Here is a 27,389-nt window from a genome sequence, read left to right as displayed (position 1 = left end):
TGCAGAAATATTCATAGATATTTGAAGACAGATTTTTTTTTACAGAAATTAGGTGCTCAAACCATTAAGCTAAATAGACTTTGGGTATATGAGAACGAGGTCAAGCGAGGTTATGCAAATGTTCTACTTAATCATATCTGATCGGCGCTATGTGCAGTAGAAAGACTGCAACCATCTTTTAATTTAGCCTTAAATATACGGAAGACCATTCGGGCCTTACTTGCCGGAAATGCCCGAGTTGTTTTCGATTGTGTTTGATCAGCAACGTTTTCCTGCCCTCGATTTGTCTCATTTTAACTGACAGTTCAAGGTAAGCAACGGCGTATCATACGCATAATATAACAGTCTTCTTTGAGACATCCCTTTTTTACAAACCGGAAGTATATCGTCAGATTTTATAAACTCACGTATTCGGCGAGGATCGTAGTCACGTGATGAAAATATCTGTTTACCTTCTAAAATACACCAACACCAGGTGACTGAAAAGGTAATAAAAACGAGGATGGTCGGATGGCGCTGTGGATAGGGCACTTACCTTTCACCGAGGCGGTCGGGGTTCGATTCCCCCATCGGACGTGAAAAGGCATGGGTCACCTGCTGTGGTTTGTTTCCGGATGCTCCGGTTTCCTCCCACATGAGACTCCCGTACGCTTACATCCGGGCCAACAAGAGTGATTGATATAAGCTGAAATAACTTGCTTCATAACTGTTGTTCAATAATAAACTTCGTATTAATTGAAAACGAGGACAAAAACAAAATGACGGCATATCGTGCACTGCACCAATTATAGTGAATGTGCTATATATCCACTTCAGAGCCTTTTTCCGACTTGCAGTTTTGTCCTCTATATAATGTATATACGTGTATTTAAGATAAAATCAGTACACGTTATAACAGTTTCTTCTCCTTTTTCCTGGTTTGGAATTATCTCATGTTGTAATTTAATTATCTACCATTTTGAAACTGTGAAATTACAATCTCCATTGTATATACATGTAGCAACACTTATTAAGTGTAGGATTGCTATCTTAAATGTGCACTGTGCGGACCACAGGGAGCCTAACCCCTGTGGCCTATATTTATTTATGAACGTGTAGGACTGATTGTGGACATGACGTCCCGGGTCCATCCTTTATAATTTCCGGTGGTTTTTTTCCTTTTTATTTCCATAATTATGCAATATCAATTTCAAAATACCCATGCTTTATATCAAACACTTCTGTAACAAATGCTTAAACGGACATTGCAAAAGAATGCTAGTAGTAATAACATATTTTAAGGATCCCCGTACCACTGCCAAAAAACTATGCAATAGAAACCAAGTTTGACGTCATGCTTGAAGCTTTGATGAATCATAGCTTGTGGGAGTTGTATGGAAAAAATATATACAAATGAAATAATATTTACATATGTTATCAACAACAGTGTTCTGGGTGTAACTATTCATCCGGGCTAGGCCGGGATTCGAACCCTAGATTTTAGATTGTTATACTGACGCTTTTAACTGACTGAGGAGAGTGGAGGGTACAGTATATAAATCGCAATGCAATGGGACGCACAGGGATCTCTAATAAACAGGTTTCCCCTGACCGCGATCTTAACTGCATATTATCAGCTGGAATTATTTCTTATAAAAACAGTCCGACACAAATACAACACCTATTATATATGTGCACGATGGCAATGCCTGCGAATAGTGCTAGATATTAATGTTATTGAAAAACACTGTCGGCTAAGCAGATTGTTGTTTTAATACGTAGGTGGAACTCGTTTAAGCGTGAACTGAAGGTCGTGGCCACAATGGACGTTTTACACCCGGTAAATACCACAGTTATTGATACAAAAGATAAATACACAAGATAAACCTCGCCGTGTCTAACTATCAGCCGGATCATTCACCGTGTCGAAATATATAAAAGAATTTGTATAGAAAACATCTCCACCTCAAATTATCTCCACCCCGAACACTGTACCATACGACGTGTATGAAGAATGATGTCCGAAGACTGGTCATCTTCCAGCACGCGCTAAGATATGTGCTTTAATCTCACCACAAGGTCCAGCTGGGTAATTCAGGATTCCAATGACCATGTAAACAGATAATGATCAAAGATGACCGTCAAACGTTTGCATGAAAGTAAGAAAAATATATACGTTTCATAGCAATAAAGTAACAATAAAGTTTGACCGCCAGGAACACGACAATGGGATATCACGCTGGTCATTACGGCCAAGGACACGGAGAGGTACGACGGTCATTAGTAAGGATTACGGTCCTGAACTTCTACTATTACTGACCACCAGGAATTCCAGCAAACTCAGTTACTCTGGCCATCAGCGTCGCGGAGCCCTGACCAACTGATTGTAGACAAGGTATTCCCTCCTCATAGGTAAGTGTACCTTTTTGAACATTTTGTTTCTATATTTTCTCTAATCATAGTTTTGCAGTTAAGCCCAATAACTACGACGAAAAATAATTGCATGTATATGATTTATAATTATTGAAGAATGAAAAGCAGTTTTCAAAAATGGTTTTTGGCTGTGTGGTTGTAATCATTTTGCCCAAACCGAGTTGAAGGCAGCTTCACTGTTTTTAACTGAACATATTGCCCAATTTTTAATTATTAGTAATTAATAAAAAAATATATGTAAAAGTGCATATAAATAACATATTTAGTTTTTTAGGATAAGTCACAGGACGTGCATGTGAGATGTTTCCCATTTTAATTACTATGAAAGTGATTTCGATCCTTATTCTATTTAACATTTCAATAATAAAGCTTTGTAATTGAGTTCTGGACGTTTTCGTAAATTTTAAAATATACAACATTCCGTAATATGTATCTACTGTCGGAACGGGGCTACTCGGATCACGCATTATTTTGAGAGGCGGCAGTTGGTATATCGTCCCTTTTTTATTGCGTCGTTTGTAATTGTTAAACTGGATCTGATGGATTTGTGTAATACTACATGACAGTCCACACCCAGTGAAAAGATGTTCTTTCTGCAAACCATATTTAACGATAATTAAACGAAAAGGACCAAAGCAATAATTCCCACGAATATTACCTATCGCAATGTCTATCTTTCAGGCGATTTACCCCGTGAATCGGCTTAAACATCTGTTTTACCGTTTTTTAACCCTTAAGGTGAATTTCGACCTGATAAAATAATATACTTTCTACATTTGCACGATAACAAACATATTTGATAAAGCTTACTTTTGTTTCCGACTTAACGTTTGTTTGTAATTGGCATTGATGTAACGCTAGTGCACAAAAAAAATGTTCTTATTATTTAACGGTTTTGCGTTTTGATGTGTTTTTTCTTCTTTCCCCATGTTCCCATTTTTATTGTTAGTTGTGAAGAAGATAATATATATAGACCGAATGAAGTATTGTAGTACCGAAATACAAGAAATAATCTCCGGTTCTTAAAAAAAAAGAACATGCTGGCAAAAAAGGGGACATTTTGTTTCCTTATCTTCGAATTTTTTTTGGACTCCTGGGATATGTCATGTCAAAATCGATGACGCAATATTGTGGATGATGCAAGTAAGGGTAAAATTGACCAGCTTGGTATTTGGATGTAATGACATGTTCCAGGCGTGCAGACAAAGTAAATGAGAAAAACCCATTGAACTTAGAGAGTGCACGTTACCCCTGAATGTGGTGTGGCCGCGACAGTCTTAAATCTACTGAATATCCTTTTTTTTTTACATATTTCTGGAGCACGACAGCAATCTACCTGCACACAGATTATATAGAGTTACAACATCAAACACATCGTTCTTAAGCACACCAAGTGCTGTACCGGGGCCAACCCAGGCCCCTCCGACCGAGGCCTTCGCAGGCCAGGCTCCCTCTTCAGATGCTCCCATTTCCGAACCCCGAATCCCAACTTTCAACTCTAGTGTCCCACTCCTAACTCAGGACTACTTCTTAAATCTTCCCTGAGTACTTTTAACAATCTATCCAACATAAACTATTCATGAGTAGGTACCACCTAATGTGCAGAAGTAATGATCTGACTTCTAATCTAAATTCTCAGTTAACTTTTCCCTTCCAAAAAAACAATACTAAATGTACCATCAGGGATTAATGCGGGAATAGAACGTTGTACCTTTTTTCTGAAATAGGGGAAAATATGCACAGAAGGTGTATATGTACGACCAGTGTCCAACGAGGGCTGCATGATAGAGCCAGGGGGAGAGTACAAAGGGAGGGTGGGGGTGGGGGGGGGNGGGGGGGGGAATCATCTTTAATTTTTGTTGTTCTCTGTTCATAATATATGCTTCGAATTAACCACCATATATGCATTAGAATAAAGCGTTTGTGTGACTGTGATGTTATTGTAAACAGAAAACAGTGCTAACTGTGCTAACTGTGCTAACTGTACTAACTGTGCTAACTGTGCTAACAGTGTAGCTAACTGTGCTAATTGAGATAACTGTGATAACTGTGCTAACCGTGCTAACCGTGCTAACTGTGCTAACTGTAAATAGTGTTGCAAAATATCAGCAGTGACAATTAACATGAACATATGGAAAATGCAATAAATCACTCAGTCGTGGTGCTGACGGAAAATAACAACAAAATGGAACCAAGATAGATATTTAGGTGGTAGTATCTTAGTTACATGTGGGGGATTTTCTTTAACTAAAATGGGGGAATGTAAAGCTGCAACGGGGGAAAATAATACAAAATTTGGTGAGGGGAATTGGCCCGAATTCGACCATAAAAAGGCCTTATATATCCATGACCATATGGCAGGTACACCTGTCTGTTTTGGGGAGTTCACACTATTATTCCCATCTCTATGTCATCCATGACGGACCTGGTCGCCACTAGATGAATAGCCCTATAGCACTCACTATCTACAATGCAACAGTCCCCCGTCAATCAATTCACAGTGTTACCCAAATCATAAGATTTAACCCCAAATGTACTTTGGACAAACGTGCAGCTCTCTATTGATACCCACTATCTCACATGTAGTTCAATTACTTCTCATTAATTACCTAATTTTAAGTCATTTTGTTACATGAACGCGCTTACTGATTTTTCGAAAATGCAAAATGATTGTTGATAACAGGCTATTTTTGTCCATTTGTAGCCAACATACTGGACCAGAGAGGCGCGTGCATGACCATGCATTGTACTGTTTTCTTTGTTGCCGCCATTGCAACCCTGGCAAGGGGTCGGGAGTCTTCAATTGTCAACACAGATATGGGCACACTACGGGGTTTTGCGATTCCCGCAAAAAATAACGAGAAGAGGGGCATTGTCCACAGTTTTTTAAACATTCCATACGCCAAATCCCCCGAGGGTGATCTAGCCTTCAAAAAGCCACAAGAATACGGTCCTTGGACAGGAGTCAGAGACGCTACCGTTGACGGGCCTGTGTGTATACAGGGGTACAAATTTCCGGGACCACAGTCGTTCCCCGAAGCCATTGACTGTCTGACATTGGACATCCGGGTACCTCACAATGTCTCGCGCTCCAATAATCTGCCAGTAATTATATGGATACATGGAGGTGGGTATTTCTTCGGCGGCACCCGTTATACCGACGCCTCTGTATTTTCCGTGCTCTCAAACACTATTGTCGTAACTTTTAACTTCCGCCTCGGCATATACGGGCTTCTCTCGACTGAAGACGCCGAATGCCCGGGAAACTTTGCTTTATGGGACCAGAAGATGGCTATAGAGTGGGTTAACAAGTATATAGCCGCTTTTGGAGGTGATCCGTCGCGCACAACACTGCTTGGACATGCCACGGGCGCAAATGCGATATCGCACCACGCCATGATGCCGGACAACATTGGACGATTCCAGCGCGTGATTCTCATGAGCGGATCTGCCACACAACCAGGAGATTGCATTGCAAACCCACGGAAAAATTTGATAAAACTTAACGCGGAGATAAAATGTGGTGACTACACAGAGGAGAACCTAGACACCAAGGCGTTCATGGCGTGTATTAGAAGTAAAACTCCCGACCAGCTTGTTGCATCCATAACAACATATGCTGAAAAACTTATGACGCAATTAAACGCTATTAAAATAGACATTTTTCTTGGGGTTGTCGTAGACGGAGACTTTATACGGGATTTTCCATCTCGGATACTGGCGGACAAAAAATCCCCGGAATATAGCATGTTTCGGTCCCTTGATGTTTTAGCGGGGAATGTGGAACAGGAGGGATCCATCGTAGCCAGTCTGCTTGTTGGAGATATGAGGACAAGATGGAACCTTACCGAGACTATAGAATTCTCAACTGATTTCATGTGCCAAGAACTAGCGCCGATTATTGCGAAAGATCTGTACAACGTGACGTCACCGAATGCGACACAAGCTGTGTGTGATAGATACACCGTTGAGGGCGGAAATGACGTCAACATCCTCAATCAGAGCATTGCGTTCTCAAACATGTACGGCGATGTCTTGTACGTTGCTCCCGTCGTCGAGATACTAAAAATGCATTCCCGGGACAACCTGGAGACTTCCACGTACCAATATATTATGAAGAAGGAATATCCGTATGGGTATTACTTCGGGCGTTGGCCCTGGCAGTTTGGAGTAGGACAAGGCCATGATTTGTCTTATCTCTTTGATGTTTATGCTTATCCATACATGATGGTCGAAGAAGACCTTGACATGTCATTGAAGGTTATCACGTGGTTTGCAAACTTCGCACGCAATGGGTAAGTATAAAATTACATTAATTATCCTTCCTTTATGTACCGCATTTTCCTTTTGCCGATTAAACATTAAAATATCAACCTTCTTGAATTTCCCCTTAAGGATCCCTGTCCCAAAACAGGCAAAACAATAGTGAATTCCACTGAAGTAATGATTTTTTTACGTTATTGAGCCATAACATGTTATAAAAGAAATACACTCATTTTGTATTTTATGGCTCAATAACGTAAAAAGTTCTGTTCTTATATAAATTTAAAACGATTAAATATTTTCAAACATTTTATTTGATTAATCACGCATCAAATGATGCAATACTAAAAAATGATTAAAAAAAATACGCCGACGTCTGACAAAACTGTTTCCATCATCCAATCATAACGCTTGTTACAATTATTTCGTCCGAAAGTAGTTCTTTCGTCAGTGTTTAGCTCACCTGCCCGAGGTGCAAGTGAGCTTATGCCATGGTGCGGCGTCTGTCCGTCGTCCGTCCGGCGTCAACCTTTTAACTTAAACAACTTCTTCTTAATAACGAAAAGGCATAGGATGATGCTATTTGGCCAGTAGTATGCTGGGATGAAGGGCTACCAAGCTTGTTCAAATGAATAACCTTGACTTGCATTCAAGGTCACAGCGGTCAAATATAAGTAACCCCTATAAACAACTTCTTCAGAATAACCAAAAGGCCTAGGGAGATGATATTTGGCCAGCAACATGCTAGGATAAAGGGCTAACAAGTTTGTTCAAAATAATGACCGTGACTCATATTCAAGATTACAGGGGTCAAATATGTGTGAAACCTTTTAATAACATCTGAATAACGAAGAGGCCTAATGTGATGATATAGGCCAGTAGCATAATAGGATAAAGGGCTACCAAGTTTGTTCATATGAATGATTTTTTTTTCCATTTTCAAGCTCACAGGGGTCAATTATGTTAAACTTATTTTAATGACTCCTTCTGAATAACCAAGAAGCCTAGCTAGGGTGATGATTTTTGGCCAGTAACATGCTGGGATTATGGGCTACCAAGTTTATTCAAATGAATGACCTTGACCTTAATTCAAGGTCACAGGGGTCAAACACGTTGAAAACTGAAAACAACTTTTACTTTATAACCAAAAGGACCAGGGTGTTGTTATTTGGCCAGTAACATGCTGGGATGAAGGGATTCCAAGTTTGTTCAAATGAACGACCTTCACCCTTTTTCAAGGTCACATGAGTCAAATATGTTGAAATCTTTAAACAATTTGAACAATATTCGACCAGAAGCATACTGGGGTGAAAGGCTATACGTCCGTTCAACTTAATATCCTTGATTGACTTTCAAGGTCACAGGTGTCACATGTTTAAATCTCTTCATAGATTCTTTTGAATCAAACACCGATATTCTGCCTGTAACTGTATGTTAGTTCACTTATAGGATTACAAGTGTGAGATTAATACCAGGTGAGCGATTCAGGCACATTAGGCCTTGTGTTTTATGGTATGAGCTGATAACATAAAAAAACAATAGAAAGGCTTGTTTCAAACAGAATTAAATTATATAAACTATATAACTTTGAACTATACAAAGCTATGTATTTTTCACGTAGCCTGGAATAAACCATTTCTGTTGAATTAAAGACGCAAATAAAAATCTTAAAAACAAGATTGTAAGAAATATTCATTGGGTTGTGTACTATACATTCAAGCTAACTTTTGGTTTTTCTTATACATACATGTACATACAAATATGATTATATATTTTCATGTTTTCCTCTCTCCATCACAAATTCTATTATCATTTGGGGTTTTCACCAATAAATGAACAGACCTCTTTTTTTGTCATATTTTTATTCTTCATGTCATTGTTATCGTTACCAAGAAAAGAAAAAAGTGATATCTTTAAAACGATAGATATGGGCATGTTATAGAACATCAGACATTCAATATTGCCACCATGGCTTAAAATATTCACCAGCAATAAAACGGATAAATGTTTTAGCAATGCTTGTGATGCCGTAGTTTGGAAATCTCGGCCACATATTCAAGCTTTGCAGGGAAACGTTTCAAAAGTTTACTTAACAGCGGCCGCCGAATCAAGCTTTGCTATTTCAAAGCTGATTGGCTAACCTTACACTCTTTGAAAGTATTGCATGCCTTCAATGTTTGTAGGGTAAAATCTGACCATAAAAAATATGCCGGTAGATCGTTTCACCTGCTACACACACTAACGGGGTTAAGTGTGAATTTATTCGCCTTCTCACTCCTATACACGTTTGTAAAAAGTGACATTTTTTGAGGTACTGCATTTTCTGTAGACATTGACTACTTAGGGACATTGATGAAACTAATCTGTCCTATCGACTGATATGTGAAACTGACTATCTTGGCAGCATTGGTCGGTGCAACGAAAGACATACTATGGTGTGTTGTATTAAACTGCTTTAAGATGTTAAATCAGGTGATATTCTAACTTGTGTTTTTCAGTGACCCAAACTCTGCGAATCCAAATGTCACCTGGCCTAGGTATACATATGCAGAGAAGGCGTACCTCGATCTTGACGTAGTTTCTGTCCCCCAGAAAAATCTCTGGCCAGAACGAATGAACTTCTGGTTGGATACGTTTCCCCGACTTGTGGCCGCCATCTTGGCTCCGCCAACGACAACGACAACAACTAAAACTACAACCACGACAACTACAACAACCACTACAACCACGCCTCGACCAACCACTCCCAAACCCGTTGTAATTACGCCCGCGCCCACTCAGCCAGGCAATACCGGAAATGACGTCAATGCAGGAAATGGTGTAAACGCTGGAAGAAGAATAGGTTCTGGAGAATACATGCTTGTTTTTGTGTTCGCGGTTGTTTTGCTTGGTTTGTAATAGGAAAAAGCGACAAGGATCTATTTTTGCCAATAGACACTATCATTTGGTTTATCTCTGAAAAAGTGCTCGTCTTTTGTTTCAACTTCAACGAGCGCGTCCTTTTGGAAATGACATCGTGTGGTTGACATAAACATACACTATAGATTAGTAATCGTGTAAGTTACTTATTACTGGAAATACTTTTGTCATTGAATAACATTAAGTGTTCTTAAGCGAAGACTTGGTTCTTCCAACATTTATTTGTATAATATTTGTATACCTTCTGGAAATAATATTGCCTATTTTATGACATTTGAGATACGGTATGATTGTGTCAAAATATCCGCAACCCTAATGATGATCTAGTGTCTTAACAATACATATGTTTTGTTATGATACATTATTGTCTTAATGATACAGACATGTCTTAATTATACACACGTGTATAAATGATACAGAAGTGTCTTAATGTTACAGACATGTCTTAATTAAACTATACAGACGTGTATTGATGGATCAAGGGTGTCTTAATGAAACAGTTGTGTCTTAATCTGAAAAAGTGTCAATGATACAGATGTGCCTTAATTTGAAAAAGTGTCTTAATGATACAGATGTGTCTTAATGTGAAAAAGTGTCTCAATGAAACAGCTGTGTCTTAATAATACAGGTGTTTATTTATGGAGCATAAGTGTCTTAATAATACAAAAGTGTCTTAATGATACTGAAGTGTCTTAATGAAACAGAAGTGCTTATCTGAAAAAAAGTATCTAAATGAAATGTTGGTATACCTAACTGGTTTATTTACGAATCGTCCAATTTTATTTTTACAACAATTTAAATAATAATCAAGGAGCATAAAATCAATAAAATATATGCCTATCAGGATTACTTTTCGGATATACATATACGGAACAGAAAGTTAGGTAAAAAGTTGGTCCATATGTACTAGACACTTTAGTTTGAAAATTGATATTGCTAGCCACTCCTTTTTATCTAAGTCTTATGATTGAACGCTGGAAAATTGCTGTATCTTCTTTCGCATAAAATATTGAAAAAAAGACTCGTAATGAAATTATTTTTTTATTGACCTGGAAATCTCCAATGATTACAAACTACATACTTTATAGAATGTGTCCTCACTGGGCTAAAACAACTACAAGGCACATTTGTCTCTAAAAGTTTATATTATTTGTATTGTTATTCCTTAACTCGTAATTCCATTTTCGATGTAGCGCGACTGGGCTGGGGTATACTGTTGTTCACCAGATGGCGCTGTTATTGAGAGCGGCAATATACAATCGGGAACCGTCGGCACTTTCCGTAAACGAGAAAGCGCCGACGGTCCCTGATTGTGGCAATATAATGATAGAAAGTAAAAGGATCGAAATCTTGCCTGTACCTGTTGCATTGTTACCATTTTAAACACATTGTTTTTTGTGAGTATGTTAATTTCATCTTCATTATGTTCTCATGAATGTTTTGAAAGTATTTTTTTTCAAAAATGGTTAATAAAAAAATATAGTCACACCGGAAAAAATGCATAGTTACGTTTTTTTGCGGATGTTCAAGGATTCATAAAAAACTGCCGTATAACACACGAGACAAGGTCAAAAGCCCACAAAAACACAACAAAGATGTATAATTATTTGATACTACATTTATTCACATCACAAACTTTTCTGTACATATGAGTATTAAGAGGCACCTATTTCCACAATAATCTACCACAGAAATGGGATTATTGCTGGAAAAAGACAGAAGTCTTTCACACGAGAACAACCCATCATTCATACAATATATTCACACTTAACCTTACAACAGGTATACCAATATTTACAACTATACACTCACATTATATTAGATATTACATTACAAAATTACATTATCTATTATACTGTTCTATTTATAGGTAACACATCAGTTACACATATACAAATGGCAATTAGCCGTATATAATTTACATACAAGTGTTATATACATACATATATATATATATTTCTAAAGGTGTGTCTGTAAAAGCTACAAAAAGCAGGTGAGAAATTTACACAAATTAAAAGCTATTTACAGCATTATCACTATGCGTGTCACACACGAGCTTTGACCATCAGTGTTCATCTTTTCTTTCGACGTTTGTATCAGCTATACATATCGATTATATTACGATTCCCGGGACTTCTCGAGACTCTTCGTCTTTACATTTGACGAAACATCAATAAATAACATCCAACCGATCTTATAAAGTACACCATTTTGCGGAAAGAATAAAAATCGTCAGGTATAGTTACATGCGCATGCGCAATACCCGTCAAAATGAAAAAGTGAAACATTCTGAGATCCGTGTATTAAGCATTATCTGCACTATCACAATACAGCTTTGGAGGGCTCCATTATACAATGGTATATACAAGACGGGGAGATAACTCATACATTGACAGGGTAGTCTCGTTCAACCAGACGCCTGATCACTTGTAACTTGTGAAGACAACAAGATTCTGGTTGAACGAGATAATGACAGGGGAATGAACTATATAAACAGGGGAGGTAATACATTCATGTGTAAGGGAATCACAATTTGGAGGACTGTATTATACAATGATAAATGTATTTAAGGGAGATAAGTCAGACATTGGCAGGTAAACACTGTGTCAACAAGGGAGGTAATACGTTCATATTAAGGATGCTCACAACATAGATATAGAGAACTCAATTACAACATGATTTTTATAATGCAGGGGAGATAACTGATGCAAAAGCAGCGAAAGCAGCTATATAAAATAGGGAGGCAGTGCATTCATGTTGAGAATTATAACACAGCTTTGAAGGGCTCCATTAAACATGATGTATTAAATAAAGGGGAGATAAGCAAGAGGGTAAGGGGAGCTAACTAGATATATCTTAACTATCTTATTATTGCACTATCGCCCTGCCTGATATACCTCGTTCAGAGAACAAGAATATATTTACATATAATATTAAAATTAAAGTTACATATTTTATAAAATCTAAACAAATAAGTTACATAAGGCACACATGCAGCTAGTATACATAGCAACATTCAAACCAACTATGTTGTTTCATAACGACATCACAGAAGAAGCGATGTCATGCTAACAGCGACATCGAAGAGGGGTTAAACAAACTAACGCATACTAAAAGGTTGACTACAATCTCTCTGGCATTCATGCACGTCTTTCATAAACACGTGGTATACAAATATATTGACTTTCATTTCACATAATCATATTCCATTGTCAATGCATAAAATAATACTCTTGAAGTCACGTTTAATCGATTTCACTTTTACAGTTTAGGTATAAACAACCGCGCTTTAAAAAAAGTTCAATCGATTTCACTGACGGGACAATAATTGGCACTATGCGGAACAAGCAAATGATTTAAGATTACAATTGTGCTAATGATTTGCCGTGTTAATGATATAATTAATTAAAATTTTCGTCCGTAACTATTATTTCCTTTCAATTCGATAAATTATTGCCTTCTTATTTCGTTCATTCAACTCTTGCACCACTTTATTATGACGTCATTTCCGGTAATGTTTTACTTGTGGGTAAGTTTCATGACCTTTTCCCATTTGGCCGTCTGGCACTCCTTCGGAACAATGAAATCGTTCGGGTTCGGAATACCCTCGACCAGATCGTACCAGGTAGTGGTAACGGAGTTGGTGACGTTGTTGTCAGATACTTCGACCATTTTTATTGGATAACAGTTGACCAATGAAAACTGTATGTAGAACATAGCATCTGAAAATTGAAGAAAAAATCAAAATAAATACAAATTGGTAGTATTTTTAAGAACTTATTGTAAATTCAGACATTTGAAATTAAAAAGATAAAATTTCTTAAAAGCAATAAGGAGAATGTTTTATTGATTGTGATTTTATGGTGATATCAGGTGATATAATACATAGTTTGTCCAAGCTGCGATTTTAAATCCATATTCAAACACAATTATTTCAGTTCTACAACAAAGTATTATAGAATAAAATTGTCCTTCCGTGCAGTGAAAAGTGGTTCCAGTTTTTTTTCCTCTATAATGAACAGTTTTAAATGCAATGGAAATAATAATGATAACATAAATATTAACTCAAATTCATTTAAAATAGCAGTAAATTTAGCATGTTGTATAGTAAATGAAAATAGTACCTGTAGTGGCGTAGGAATATGTTCCGAGAGTTTTGACCAACCGGAGCACCTTTCGGTTTTATTATACGTGTGTACAGTAATACCATATTAATGACACGGCCGTATGTCATAGTAAAACGGGTCGTTTCTTCTACAATATACTTACTATGCCGGTACGGGATCTTGTCTGACCATTCCTGAACAACGAAGCTTTCCCCTGGTCCTCCAAGAGTCATCTCCCCTTCAAACGTCGCGTTGCCAGGGATTCCGATCGGTCGCCATGGTCGTGGGATGCTCTTTGTGCATTCCCTGCTCTTGATATCGATTTGGTACATCACGTTTTCGTTAGCGAACTCCATGTACACGTAAAATCTGATTATTAGAAAAATGTACAATATTATGTTATCATTTGTAAATCTTAACAACTCATAAATACAATAGAGTTAAAAAGGATAAACTAGACAAATCAATAAACCAGTATGTGTCATGAAGTGGAACAGAAAAAGGACCCGGATGATGCTAGTGACGCAACAGGTAAGTCTAGTTTCTTCAATATTTGACCTACTCCTGTTCCTTATCATGTAATAAATGTTCAAGACAAGGGTGTGCACCTCTGAGAAGAGCAGAATGCAGAAGACATTCATACAATATCTTTGAAGTGCTTTCAAAAATGTAATTTCTTCTAAATTATTGAAGGAAATTTATTCTTAGAAAATCGATTCAGGTTTCCCCTACGCCTCATTTTTTAACGACCCCCCCAAATATATCACCATAACTACTAATTTAAAGCCCGATATAAAACGTTCTGTTATCAAACCTTGTTTATTATTGAATATCAAAACAAAAACGTGTTTCACCTTCTAAAAAATCGACAGGAATTAGTTGGGGGAGGGTTTCCGTGTGCGTATTATGTCATATAATGTTTGTGCTATTTTTCACCTTTTGTGGGGTCATGGAGCTTCAGTTACACTAAATAAGTAAAACCTTACCAGTAATGGATAATTTCCCACTGTTTTACATATTATTTTCATTAAATTGAACATTATAAACTTGTACAGCATAAATCAACTTGCTACAATTAAAAAATGACGTCACAATGACAATTTAAGTGACAGGTCTGGTGTCAAAAATTAAATTTTGCTCGTGGAGCGAAAGAAATACAAATTCTCAGAATGGCCGCTAAACTGGCAATTTCTTAAAAAAAAGATAGAATAAGTTCCGCGAACAACAGGCAAATTGTTTTATTTACAATTTTTTTCAGATGCATGTTTGTTTTTAGAATTGGTCATTATATGTTGAATAGTATAAAAACCCATCAACAAGATCAAACCGCAACTTGAACGTGATTTTAATCACAGAAGTGTTCATCCTTAATCCTTTCACTCCTAGCTAGGTAACATTAGCAGACTCTACCATACATTTATCTGGGTGAGTCCATTGTGGTCCGCCGTGGTGAAAATGATAAGGTAACTTGATAAAGAATTTGAACTTTTGGTCGGATCTATGAGTAGCTGTATGTACATACTTTTGTCCCGGCATTCCTACGTCCATCTCTTCGAACAAGACACGGCGGCGGTTTGCAGCGTCGTAAATGTAGATATAGCGGTTAACGAAATCTGCCTGATGGTCGTAAAGCGACGCTCGGGCCTTCAAAAGGGCAAAAGTAAAATTTCTTATAATTTAAAAAAAAAAAAAAAAATGGCGGAAAAAATCAGCGCATTGGCTTTCATTATCATTTATTTAATGACAGTTTCATCGAAATGTTAAAATTGATTTATTTTTCGAAATAATCTGCAAGAAAATAGTTTGCCACATAGTGCTTTGGTTTTGAAGTATGAACGTATAAAATAATGTGTATTAGATACTGAATGAAAAGGATATTTGAGAAAGACTATTCAACAGATAACTGATTTGAATGTTTGATTGATTGAATGATTGATTGATTGATTGACTGACTGAATGGTTGATTGATTGATTGATTGATTGATTGATTGATTGATTGATTGAATGAATGAATGGTTGATTGATTGACTGACTGTCCCTCTTCAAAATGAGTTCTTATGAAATATATTTCTATAAGTATATCAAATGCAAGGAGAAAGTTATGTTCTTCTTGAGAGGACAAACAATATACAATTATTGAAATCATGTGATTACTCATTGCTTATAGGATCAAATAACGTACAAACAGGAAACTACGTCATAGCCTATAAAACAAATGGTTAGAACAGGCAGTTACGTTAATACTCATGAAATCTATATATAGAATAGGAAACAACGTCTGTTATCTAAAGATCACTCCTTTGCTGCAGACATAACATTCAGTGTATCTCTAACTTGTTCAATCTATACATAAGTACTTTAAGGTTCCGGTTTTGTATCGGTATAATAAAAAGGTTAAATCATAGGCTTGAGGGATAAAGCATGCTTCCTGTTCCTTTCGACCTGGCTTAATGCCCTTGGCTTCGGAATTTTTGTTATTTAAACATATTTCATTGCCTTGAATAGCAACGGGATTGGGCACACGTTATACAACTTATACAAAGCCATTTCCGTTATATATTACAATTATAATCGTCTTCGGGAATTTGAGCTGATCTCGGGGATCCAGAAAGTCGCTAAATCCCTGAAGCTTCCTTTGTACAGACAAAAGGTTATTAAGAGAATGCACAGAGGTTTAAATATGTGAAACTTACATGGAACTGCGACGGCGCTATACATGGTGTAGGGTTCTGTGCCTGAACGGACACAAAACACAACAGAACGGCCAACAAAATCGTCTGTAACATTTTCACCTTGTATCCGATCTGGGGATAAAATTATAACATACCTAATTGATTATATAAAATCATAACATACATAAGTGATTGAAAGTTATACATGTAACTGTTGTGAAATTGGCATGCTGCACTGGAAAAAAATCTCTTGACTCTTGACTTATTTAACATCACATTCACCGTTACATATTATATAAACTTGTCTAACATCATAAGGAATTCTAGAATTGATTAAGTATCATTCAAGACAGATTTTGATAATCACATTTTATATTTCCGTGAATCTTCCCATCTGGCGACATTGTTTACGTTTTTAAAAAAAAATCCCTTTTTTTCCATTTATTTTTGTTTATTTTTATTTTTGAGTTACACTAACGTTCAAATAAATGAATCAAAACACTGAAATACTTCTATGTATCTCAACCAATATTTTTTTGATGTTACAGAGTTCACAGCGAATATGTGTAGAATACCATAGGTGTATGAACGAAACTGTTTTTTAACCGGAAGTTGTGTATTGCAAAGTGATAGCTTCGTCTTCATAGCATGTTTATGTTTACATTCTTGGCCGTACAATTGCTTCATCTAGTGTAATTAGAAACATGTTTGTGCATGGAAATGTGGAATGATACTTTGACATAAACTGTATAATATACGTCCTATGTTTTGTGTACTTAATATTATGTCTACAAGTCCTATATTTTGCGTATATTATACAATAGATGCAAGTCCTATATTTTGCGTACATTTTATTATATATCAATGTTCTATGTTTTGCGTGCAATGAACCCCGTATATTGCCGCCATTTGTACCTCGACATTTCTGACGTTAAAAAGGGGTTTATTGGCGATATATCGAGGATAAGGTATAACGGATTTGTTAAGTAAGGAGAAAAAGAAAATTGTGAAATATGTTGGCGATAAGCGAAGTAGCAAATGATACAAGGGGCATTATATCGAAGTTTTGATGTGCTTGTGCACATGTCACGCTAGAATTATGACAACTGCCACAATTTTGCTTCATTCTTTTAATATATTCCTGTAACACATCTTCTTGCGTACTTTTCATAGCTAGGTATTTTATATTTTAATGCTATTTTAACATAAACTACTAATTCAAGAACTTTTACACTGTGTGGCTATTCCATATATTCATTCTATATGAACTGCAATTTCATTTAGATTCTACGTACATGCACGTGTATATCGGTGATTTTATAGCAAACTCACGGCCCAGGTAGGTACGAAAGTTCACATATCAGTCATAATAAAGAGAAAAACCGGCCTACTTATATCACAGAAAAGAAGAAGAAAAAAAGACAAGCTAATGTTGATTTTTCAAAAAACGATATTTTCACTGCCATTACGCAAGTTATAAAGGATGTTATTATTCAGCTTTTTTTTTTTTTGGGGGGGGGGGGGGGACTTTTTCATGTTTATAAGTTTAAAACAAGTGTACGTCTATTTCTGAAGTACTAGTCTCGTAATATTGCACACGTAAAAAGTTTCATAAATCATTTTCTCAAAGATGACTAAATATTATATATATTTCTTATAAAACAAATGCCAAAACAGTACAGAGTGCTAGACCATCGGTGATACACTTTTATTGGTAATACATTCGCCTTTAGTCACTGATACCAATTATAAGGAAATGGAATGAACACGTTTTTGAAATGATAACCAGCATCCTTAAAAAAAACACAGTACACTGTACCTACCTGTTAGCTACTTTATATCGAGACAGTTTACGTGTATATATCTTGATGGCGAATGATAAAGAAGAATAAATAGGGAGCCTGAAGTTGGTTCCTAAGTTCCGCTTAAGATAAACGGAACTGGGATCCAGACCCTAGTTCTGTTTAACAAAAAACGTTATTGGAGTTTGGAATTCAGTTCCGTATAAGACCAGTTCTTTTATATGGGCTATGTAAATGTTATTTTTTGTTGTGAAAGGTTGTGGGTTCGATTCCTGTACTGGGGTCTGGTCCCAAGTTCCGTTTAAGAGAAAACGTAACTGAAGTTCCCAGTGGATTATAAGAGGCTGGTAATGATGTTTTTCTGAAACATAACTAGTATTTTGGTCCAAGTTTCATTGTTGGTGTTATTTTAGTTTTAAAACGGATCTGGTTCCCAGTTCTGTTTTTCTTAAACGGAACTAGGGTCTGGCTCCCAGTTTCGTAAATGTTGAAGCCGACCATGACATGATCAAATGGCAATACAAGTAGAAATATGCAAATTATAGGACATAACAGGTGAAAGTGTATGACATATCCATAGTACAATTTAAGTTAAAGTATTATTCGACACGTCTTTGCACAAACATCTTAATAACAACGCAGACTGAGGCAATTCTACCGTCAGAATTTGTGTTTGATGTGTACCTAAAGAACCACACTACAGACTCACAACGATACTCGCAGTTTGGGTACAGTTTCATTCATGCATTTGTGATGAAATCCAACAACGGTCTAATATCAATTTAGAGTCAGCTAGGAAAAAATAGCAAAATTGTTCTTGGTATATGAAATAAACGAAACGTTTTCTGCAAGCCGTATACATTAATTTGATGACATATATAGAAAAAACGATTTTATTGAATTCAAATTTGCGTTTGTTCTCTTCAAAATTTCTGCTATAACCATCGTAATTTATTGTAAATGTGCGCAGTTTGTGGATGCAGTTTGTGAACTTTTTCTGTAGAATTATGAAATGAAAACATTTTTAAAACATCAAGCAATTCAAAGCAAATGTTAATATACGACATATGTGTACTTACATGGGCGTCAGGTGTGGATCCCTAACAGTTTGTGATCGCGAGGGGGAGGCGGTTTTATGCCTACCTCACGTGACTCCCGTACCCTGACCCTCAGACGATGCTCCTGAATGAACCCGTTGTTATCATTCTATCCGGAGTTCCTCTAGTGTTATCCTTAACGTGATCGATATATGACGAAGATACCGGGTGAAACGACATGGTGAAGTGCGTTTATCTGTAGTATGCGATGCTGAAGTGGCAGTTAATATAACTACTAGTATATGATCTCGGTTGTGTTAAACTTTGACCCAATCTCTTGTCATCAGACAGATAGGGTGAGTGCGATCCTCATATACCACAGATATCTTTAATCACAGAAGCCGTTGCAGTTGATAAAGAGTTACGTACGTACGGGCAATGTACCCTTTAGCATTAAGTACTATCTAGGGGAGGATAGAAGGGGTCTAAGCGTGTCTCATGGGCAGTGGCATTACGCAGCCGGTCTGAGCCTGTCTCGAGACAAGATAGGACCGTTCGTAACATTACAATAAGTATATGACACGTATAAATTCATTTATGGTCGAGACATAATAAAATACCTGTACATACATATTTCCTTTTTTTCGAATCAAAATGATGGCGAAACAAAATAATATGCTTTGAGTCTATTTCAGCATATCATCCTCCTTATCTCCTGACTTTTTTTGTGGTTCGTATAATAATTATAAAAGTTCAATTAAAAACGTTTTTGTTTTACCTAATTACCTATGTCACGGATTATATTGTTATGATACGTTTAATACTTCTGTCAATGTGAGGGAGAAGGGATATACATACTTAATTGGTGGGTAATTGCGCAGTGGAACTGGGCCGGGTGCTTCACGGTGAACAGATATAACTCAAATGGTTTGAGCATTCTTTTACAGCTTGGAGGTCGCAGGTTCAAATCCAGATATGGCCCTGTTGAGTTTTCCCTTTTCTGTAAGCGTGGTTCCTTTGACTAAACAATGCTTAGACAAACAAAGGGATACCCGAACCTGGGTTGCAAATAGTGTTGTCTTTTAGGACCAACATTTTCCAAAAGAAGAAAGATGTTCAGCAGGACTGAGTCGGACCCGTGACCAGATAACTCAATTGGTTAAAGCGTCCGTAGAGAGGTTGGAGTCTCAAAGTCGGATCACGATCTGGTCATGGGTCAGATGCATTTTCTCTCTTCAACCATTGCTCCAAGCACTTGGTGTAAGTTTGGCAAAGGGATCGGAAAACTGGATTGTAAATACGGCTGTGTTCAGGGATCAAGGTTTTGAAAAAAGTAGGGAAAGTGTAGTAAATGTAGGGGGTGGGTCGGGTGTTATCCCTGATGCCTACTGGTGATCAGGTGGCTCAATCAGTGCACCCGTCTAATTTTTTGGTTCCGGTCTGCCTGCACAGTTTTAAACAAGGTGCGACTATTGAGAACTGGTTATTAGTCATGACTCAGTTTACAGCCGTGGTCCGTATCTAAATTATTATTTATGTGTTGGCATTTTAATGTGTATTGTTTATTCAAAATCTGTGTCTCTTTTATCGAACGTGTCGACCTTCCAAGGTCAGCACGTGACGACAGCTCGTGACGACACGTTATCAAGAGACGAAACACAAACAGACGATTGCACTAGAATGACATTATCATAAGGTCAGCTAAATTATCATCAGCACATATATTTTCACTAAATGTTCCAACTCTTAATTCCCCACCAAACCCCTTTAATCCAATAGTAAACCATGTAGGGCCTCTGACTCAACATTTTAAAAGTATTAAACTTTCTGACGTGTTGGTTAAAAAAAGTCATCTCCACCATTTATAGATCGAACATTTTAAGAAGTATATTATGACGATTTAAAAAACAAGCTGGAAGCTTACACTAATTCCCTTCTCTATATGACGTTACGGAAAGGTTTATATGGACATTTACAGAAATAAATGATGAAATTTGGACAAACGGTAGAAAAAAATACAAAAGTATAATGTTTTGTTATGCTTTGAGCTATTTAAGTAATGTAGTGTTGAAAAGCGAACAAAGAAAAGGAAAACAATGCAGGACCTCTGTGGTGTAAAGAAATGGTATATCAAGCAAGACGATTTTTTTCAAACTGATGAATCAATCAAATACAATCAAATTTGACATTTATTATATGTTATCATATTGTATTATACCATAATATTGCTATATTGAAATATCAGTTTACACTACACCGCTGTATGGTGACCCTCCAGTGAATGATTACATTGTTTACATAACGTCATCACGTAGACTTGCACAAGCTCCACCAGTATCAGCGACAGACTCTATTAGATTTCACAAGTTCTAACTATTCAAAAACGCATGTTAATTGAAATTTGAGAATTTATTCTTGCTTCAGACGAGTTCATGACGTGATGAATTGAGCTGATTTCGAGACAACAAACTGGAAGCAATTTACGTTGAATGTGTTTCAAGATCAACTAGATTCGTCACTCCATGACACCGACCGAGGAAGTTTCAATCCTTAAAATCATTAAAAATGTCGCCTGATACGGATAGGCAACATTTTATACCATTGGCATGCGCGCAAAGTACATAGTCCTATAATTAGATGTTTTCTTAACAAAAAACGGATCACAATACTTTCGTTCAGTTTTAGATAATGGATTTTCTTAATCTCGTACATGCAATAGTTTTATATGTCATATACTCTCCCACATCTCCTTGATGTATCTTATGATTATTTGTTGTCTGTCGTCGAGACAGATATAGCTAAGTTCTATATTTATTTATTTCCTGGTACTCTATCTCAATATAAACATCTCTGTTTATGTTCAAGGACTCCTTCTATTACAGGGATCATAGAAATCAAATAAATAAGAGGAAAAAAGAAGATCCGTAAACTATAGATCACATGCTTGAATCTAACTAATACCGCATAACGGGTTATTTACGCGGACTAAAATTTTCGCGAATTTGACCAAAGATTAGAAAGTTAAGTTTACACGGTTTTTAATTTTGCGATGTAGACATTTGGAGGAACTCAATCTTAGCGGTGTTTTACCAAATAGACTTGCCACTCGGCGTATTAAATGTTAAATAGTCAAATGAATAGGCTTTCTGACTGCATATTGACCCATAATAAGTAAGTATATCATATGTATGATATAACCTATTTTCAAACATCATTACTTATATAAATCGTCACAACCACATGCGCGCTATTTAATGACTACATAACGGCTATGAAGATTGTTATCGCGGCTTATATTTACAATAGACATATCATTTTGCGAATTATGTTTTCGCGATCATCGTTAGGACAATGAACAATTTGTTCAAAAATGTGCTCTATGATGGAAGAGATTATGCAAAATCTGAACAAAATTGTCTAAATATTCAAATTAAAATAATACATCCAGCTTTTAACTTGTAACCAAAACTTTCATAACTGGAAACACGCCAATAAAAGTATCATTACAGTCTTTTAAAAAAATAATAAAGATGATTTGAGAATTCAAAGTTTTGGAGCTTTGATGGAATTCGGTGCCTAAAAGGCCCAACCATGCAAGGTCCGTTCATCTGGATCTTCCTTCGGTCAGAGTGATTCATGATCAGAAACGGATGTTGTGCTTTCTTAGGACAGAGGAGTCCAATAGGGAAACGGAGGTAAATCTTTGACAACTTTGTCCTTCCGTACAAATGAAGGAATATGAACCAAAGTTGTCCTGAAGCATACTTCGGAAAAAAACCTCACTGTTGTATAAATGTATTTATTATATGTAATCGTGGCTGAGTGGGGAGAATCGGGAAAAGCATGCTCACTTCTCACTGTGCTGTGTAAACATTGATGTCTTCAGTAGACCTACTTAACCACATATATTACTCTGCCTCATCGACATTACAGCGTGTCTAAATGGATGATACTGGTCAAATGACGGGGCAATAAAACAGCATGTCGCCCTCACGCGCTCAAGGTTCCCCGATCATCTTTCCCTTATTTGGAGCCTCTCTAGAAAAATTCGCAAGTGCCACCACAACTTAGTTCCGAATGACGGAAGCAGACGACAACCATGGGGCGTCAACCTGAGCATCTCTTCTATTGTGTTATTGTTTTTGATTCATATATTTTTTTTCGGCTTCTTCATAAAACAAGATTAACCTCAGGCAAAAAATTTAATGTTTCCCTACAGTACGGACAATTAAGTAAAATGTTTACTGCATAGCAATGAAGAAACCGTCGACGACGTGTTAAAGACATTTTGAATGTTTTGCTGACTAACAGTACTATAAATATGGTTGGTTTGGAAAGTATTTCGACTTGGCTGCACATCTTGAGGCCTTTCAAATACATATGCCAACATTTTTAATAATGTTATCAGTATGATAGCCATTCAAAATTGTCGATTTTTGTTGTTCATATTCATTATCAAATTCATAATTAACGTCGTCTACAAAAACAACGATCAAATTACGATGCCTGATTCTGAGATCACCCATGTATTACCAAACTAATATGTTCATTTCAAACACTGGCAATTGGTGGCAAAAAGTTGGAGTCCAAAGATCTGAAACGTTTATATTACTTTTGCACGAAACTCGTACTCTATCATATTTGTGTTTTGAAAGTTGTGTCCTTTCATTGTAATTTATGCATGTATACATAGTTCGTTCCTCTTGTTGTTATTTCATATCTGATTCCGACTTTGTCCTGGAGGGGTACGTTTTTGATACTTTACAAAGATCCATATTCATTAAAAATTAGGGGACAAAAAGAAAGAGCGTTTCTTGGCAATTCAAAACTTTATGAATTACGATTGGCAAACCAATAAAACTCTCAAAAATCAAACTTCATTTCTCGATGTTATACCGGCTTCAATCTACAGACTGTCTTCGTGGAAACTAATGAAGCTGTTTATCGTACATTGCAAGTATATCAAACTGGACAATGAAGCTGTTGAGTGCACAGTCTCAATAATTAATTTACAATTGTTAGCAGTATGCTACATTGTATGTTCGTATTACTGTCAGTCTAGCCTTTTTTCAAACTCATTGCTATTCTACTGTTTTAATGTTTTACTTTGTTTTTGTGTTGTTTCACAGCCCACCGACAACAAACAAATGTAAAAATGTATCAACAGAGAACGGATTGGTTGTAAATCATATCAAATTTTATTATAAAGATCAATTGAGTGTAAATAATCACATATTGATTGAACAGAAACGGTATCAAATATCAAATAAACTTTTCACACACGATTCATTATATAATCTGTTACTTTTTTGTTTGAAATCAGCGCATTCAATCATAAAATGTTTGACTGTAAATGGCTGATCACACGTTTGTTATAACAGAAATAATGATAATAACAAAATGAAAGTAAAGCTTGATTACGAATATCGATTTTATATTTCCATTGATCACAACAACAATATTTCCAAAACGTCCATTTCATAACAGATTATGAGAGAATATATGCCTTGCATTCATTATAGAAAAAGTGGTCATTTTTAATCTTAATTTGTTTTTGTACCATATTGGCGATTTGAATAGATCATCAAAATTTTTAATAATTGTCATTTCTTCCACTTTGGTCCATGCTTCAAAAACATCTTTCAAAAATTGATTTTCTGTATGAATACTTTTAATGTATTCAATTCCTATTTCTCCATTTTTTTAGGTTTACCAATTTCCCCAAACAAGTTTAGCCATTCATTGTCATTGAAGTATTCTCCTAATCCATGTAGTTTTAAGTCCATATACAATGTATAAACTTATCTAAGTCAATCATTTTGACTCCACCCTCACTATAGTCTTGAACAATTGTTGAGCGTTTTATTCTATCAATTGGTGATTGCCAGATAAAATTGTAAAAAATGTTGTTCAATGATTGAATTATGTTTTTACTTAGAGTAGGGAGAGATATAAACAGGTGATTCATTTTTGCAATGATAAAGATATTTTAGAACAGTTATTCTCCCTAAAGGTGTTAAAATTCTTCTTGACCATTGATGTAACTTGCCATCTATACTACCAATAGTTTTGTTGAAATTACAGTACAATGTCTTCTAAGTTGACAGAGAAATCAATCTCAAGCAAGGTAAATTTGTTTGTTCTCCATTTTAGTTTCCACCTGTAATGGTATACATAAGTACTATTTTTTTTGCTTCCTTTCCAAATAACATTTGTTTTTTCAGTATTCACTTTTAGCCCTGATATTTTAGCATATTTATCTAACATGTTTGTAGCCTCTATGAATGAAGATTTTGTGCCATTTAAAATATAGGATGTGTCATTACCGAACTGTGAGAGCCTGTGATCTATGTTATTTATGTTTATGTCCTTAAAGTTTTTATTATTTTTTACCATGATAGCTAATATTTCAGCTATCAAAAGAAATAAGTAAGATGATACTGGATCCCCTTGTCTGCACCCCCTTTTTATGTCTACGAAGTTGGATAAAAAAACATTCTATATGATAGCCGAGTATTTGTATTAAAAACCTGTATCCATTTCTTTTTACTATTTCCAAAATTGAAAAAAACTTAATACTTATGCAAGATAGTCCCATGACACAGAGTCGAAAGCCTTTTCAAAATCAATAAAAATAAGTTGTCCAGGTATATTATGTTGCTCTGTATAGTTCATTATATCATTTATTAACCTTGTATTTTCCCAAATGTATCTCCCACTTAAAAAACCTGTTTGTGTTTAAGAAATTTACAGAGTCTAAAACTGATTTCAATCTATTTGCAATACATGCAGATGCTAATTTGTAAGCTTTGTTCAGAAGAGTAATAAGGTCTCCAATTCTTAAATATTGTCCTGGTTTATTACCTTATGGAAGACATATTATGACACCTTGTTTTTGGTGGAATAGATAACTGCCCATTTTTGTACCCTTGATTTAAAGATCTTATAATAAAATATTTTAGATCTTGCCATTTATTTTTATAAAATTCTGCAGCATAGCCGTCTGAACCTAGTGATTTATTGTTTTTCATGTTTTTCTGTGCAAATAATAATTCTTTTTCTTTCAAATCACCTTCGATATTTACGTTTAGGTCAACATCTGCAACGCTTTCAAAGTGATTTGAATAAAAATCTTTGTAGAACATTTCTATCTCTTTCAACATTTCGTTCTGTTTTGTGATAAGTTCACCATTATTTTTTTCAATTCTGAAAATAGTTTAATTTATATAGTTTGTTTTTATTCTAGACTGCAGAACAAATTACTTATCTTTTCTCCCTCCTCTATCCATTTTTCTCTTGATCTGATCATGTGTCCTTTTAATTTTTCTTTTCTAATATCTTTTACTTCATTTTGTTTTGTTTTCTAAAGCAAGTGTGTCTTCTAGTTATGTATTACTGTTTTCAATTTGATCAATCTCCTCTTTTAGTTTACTTTCTAATCTATTTATATATTATTTTTTTTTTTGATGCATATGATATATATAGTCCCCTAATCTCTATAAGCATGGTTTCTAAAAAGAGTTGATCACTTATTTTCAAGTCAATTTTTTTTTCCAGAAATATTATTCAGGTTTTCATTGTGTTTTGGTGATGCATATTGCTATTTAATATCATTAAGTTGTTGCTTTACCTTGGCCACATATTGAGTATCACATAATAAACTATTGTTACATTTACATAATCCACGGTCTTTTTCAAATTCATGTATATTTAATTCTAATGTTAATAATGAATGGTCTGTTCTGTATCCTGTCTGTATGCGTGTTTGTTCTACTTAGTTCACGAGGTTATCAGATATAAGGAAAAAGTATAGTCTAGCTTGTTTAAAAGGATTTCGCTTTCTCCATGTATAGCGCTTATAATATGGGTGATTTATTCTAAAGCAATCGACAAGGGTAAATTCTTCCATAAGATCTGCAACCTTATCTCTAGCTCTTTGATTATTAATGTTTCTGTAGTTGTGTGTGTCTATTGCAGGATTAAGAACAAGATTAAAGTCAACACATATGATACATTCTGCATTGTTAAAATCTTTGATCTTTTTGCTTACATTTTCATAGAAATCTAGTTTATCATTATTTTGACCATAGATATTTACAAGTGTAATTCTTCTTTTTTCAATGGTTATATCGACAGTTAACATATTTGCTACATTGTCATCTTACTTATCATGATTTT

General features: G+C 35.8%; 2 protein-coding genes across 2 annotated transcripts; one reads left to right on the top strand and one right to left on the bottom strand.

Annotated features, from left to right (window-relative positions):
• The first annotated feature begins 237 nt into the window (after positions 1 to 237).
• LOC110461095 (acylcarnitine hydrolase-like) lies at positions 238 to 11,968 on the top strand. Its single transcript, XM_021514382.1, has 4 exons — positions 238 to 310; positions 2,196 to 2,391; positions 5,117 to 6,707; positions 9,174 to 11,968. The coding sequence occupies exons 3-4, from the start codon at positions 5,146 to 5,148 to the stop codon at positions 9,571 to 9,573; spliced, it is 1,962 nt and encodes a 653-aa protein (XP_021370057.1). The 5' UTR covers positions 238 to 310; positions 2,196 to 2,391; positions 5,117 to 5,145; the 3' UTR covers positions 9,574 to 11,968.
• Positions 11,197 to 19,395, bottom strand: LOC110461106 (mammalian ependymin-related protein 1-like). The gene is made up of 5 exons (XM_021514395.1): positions 19,254 to 19,395; positions 16,394 to 16,504; positions 15,223 to 15,344; positions 13,864 to 14,069; positions 11,197 to 13,316 (listed from the first exon to the last, which is right to left on the bottom strand). The coding sequence occupies exons 2-5, from the start codon at positions 16,484 to 16,486 to the stop codon at positions 13,114 to 13,116; spliced, it is 624 nt and encodes a 207-aa protein (XP_021370070.1). The 5' UTR covers positions 16,487 to 16,504; positions 19,254 to 19,395; the 3' UTR covers positions 11,197 to 13,113.
• Between the last annotated feature and the right edge of the window lie 7,994 nt (positions 19,396 to 27,389).

Source organism: Mizuhopecten yessoensis, unplaced genomic scaffold (assembly GCF_002113885.1).
Source record: "Mizuhopecten yessoensis strain PY_sf001 unplaced genomic scaffold, ASM211388v2 scaffold10565, whole genome shotgun sequence".
Lineage (NCBI taxonomy): Eukaryota > Metazoa > Mollusca > Bivalvia > Pectinida > Pectinidae > Mizuhopecten > Mizuhopecten yessoensis.
The sequence above is the reverse complement of the archived record's forward strand: the minus strand, read 5'-3'. Positions and strand labels throughout refer to the sequence as shown.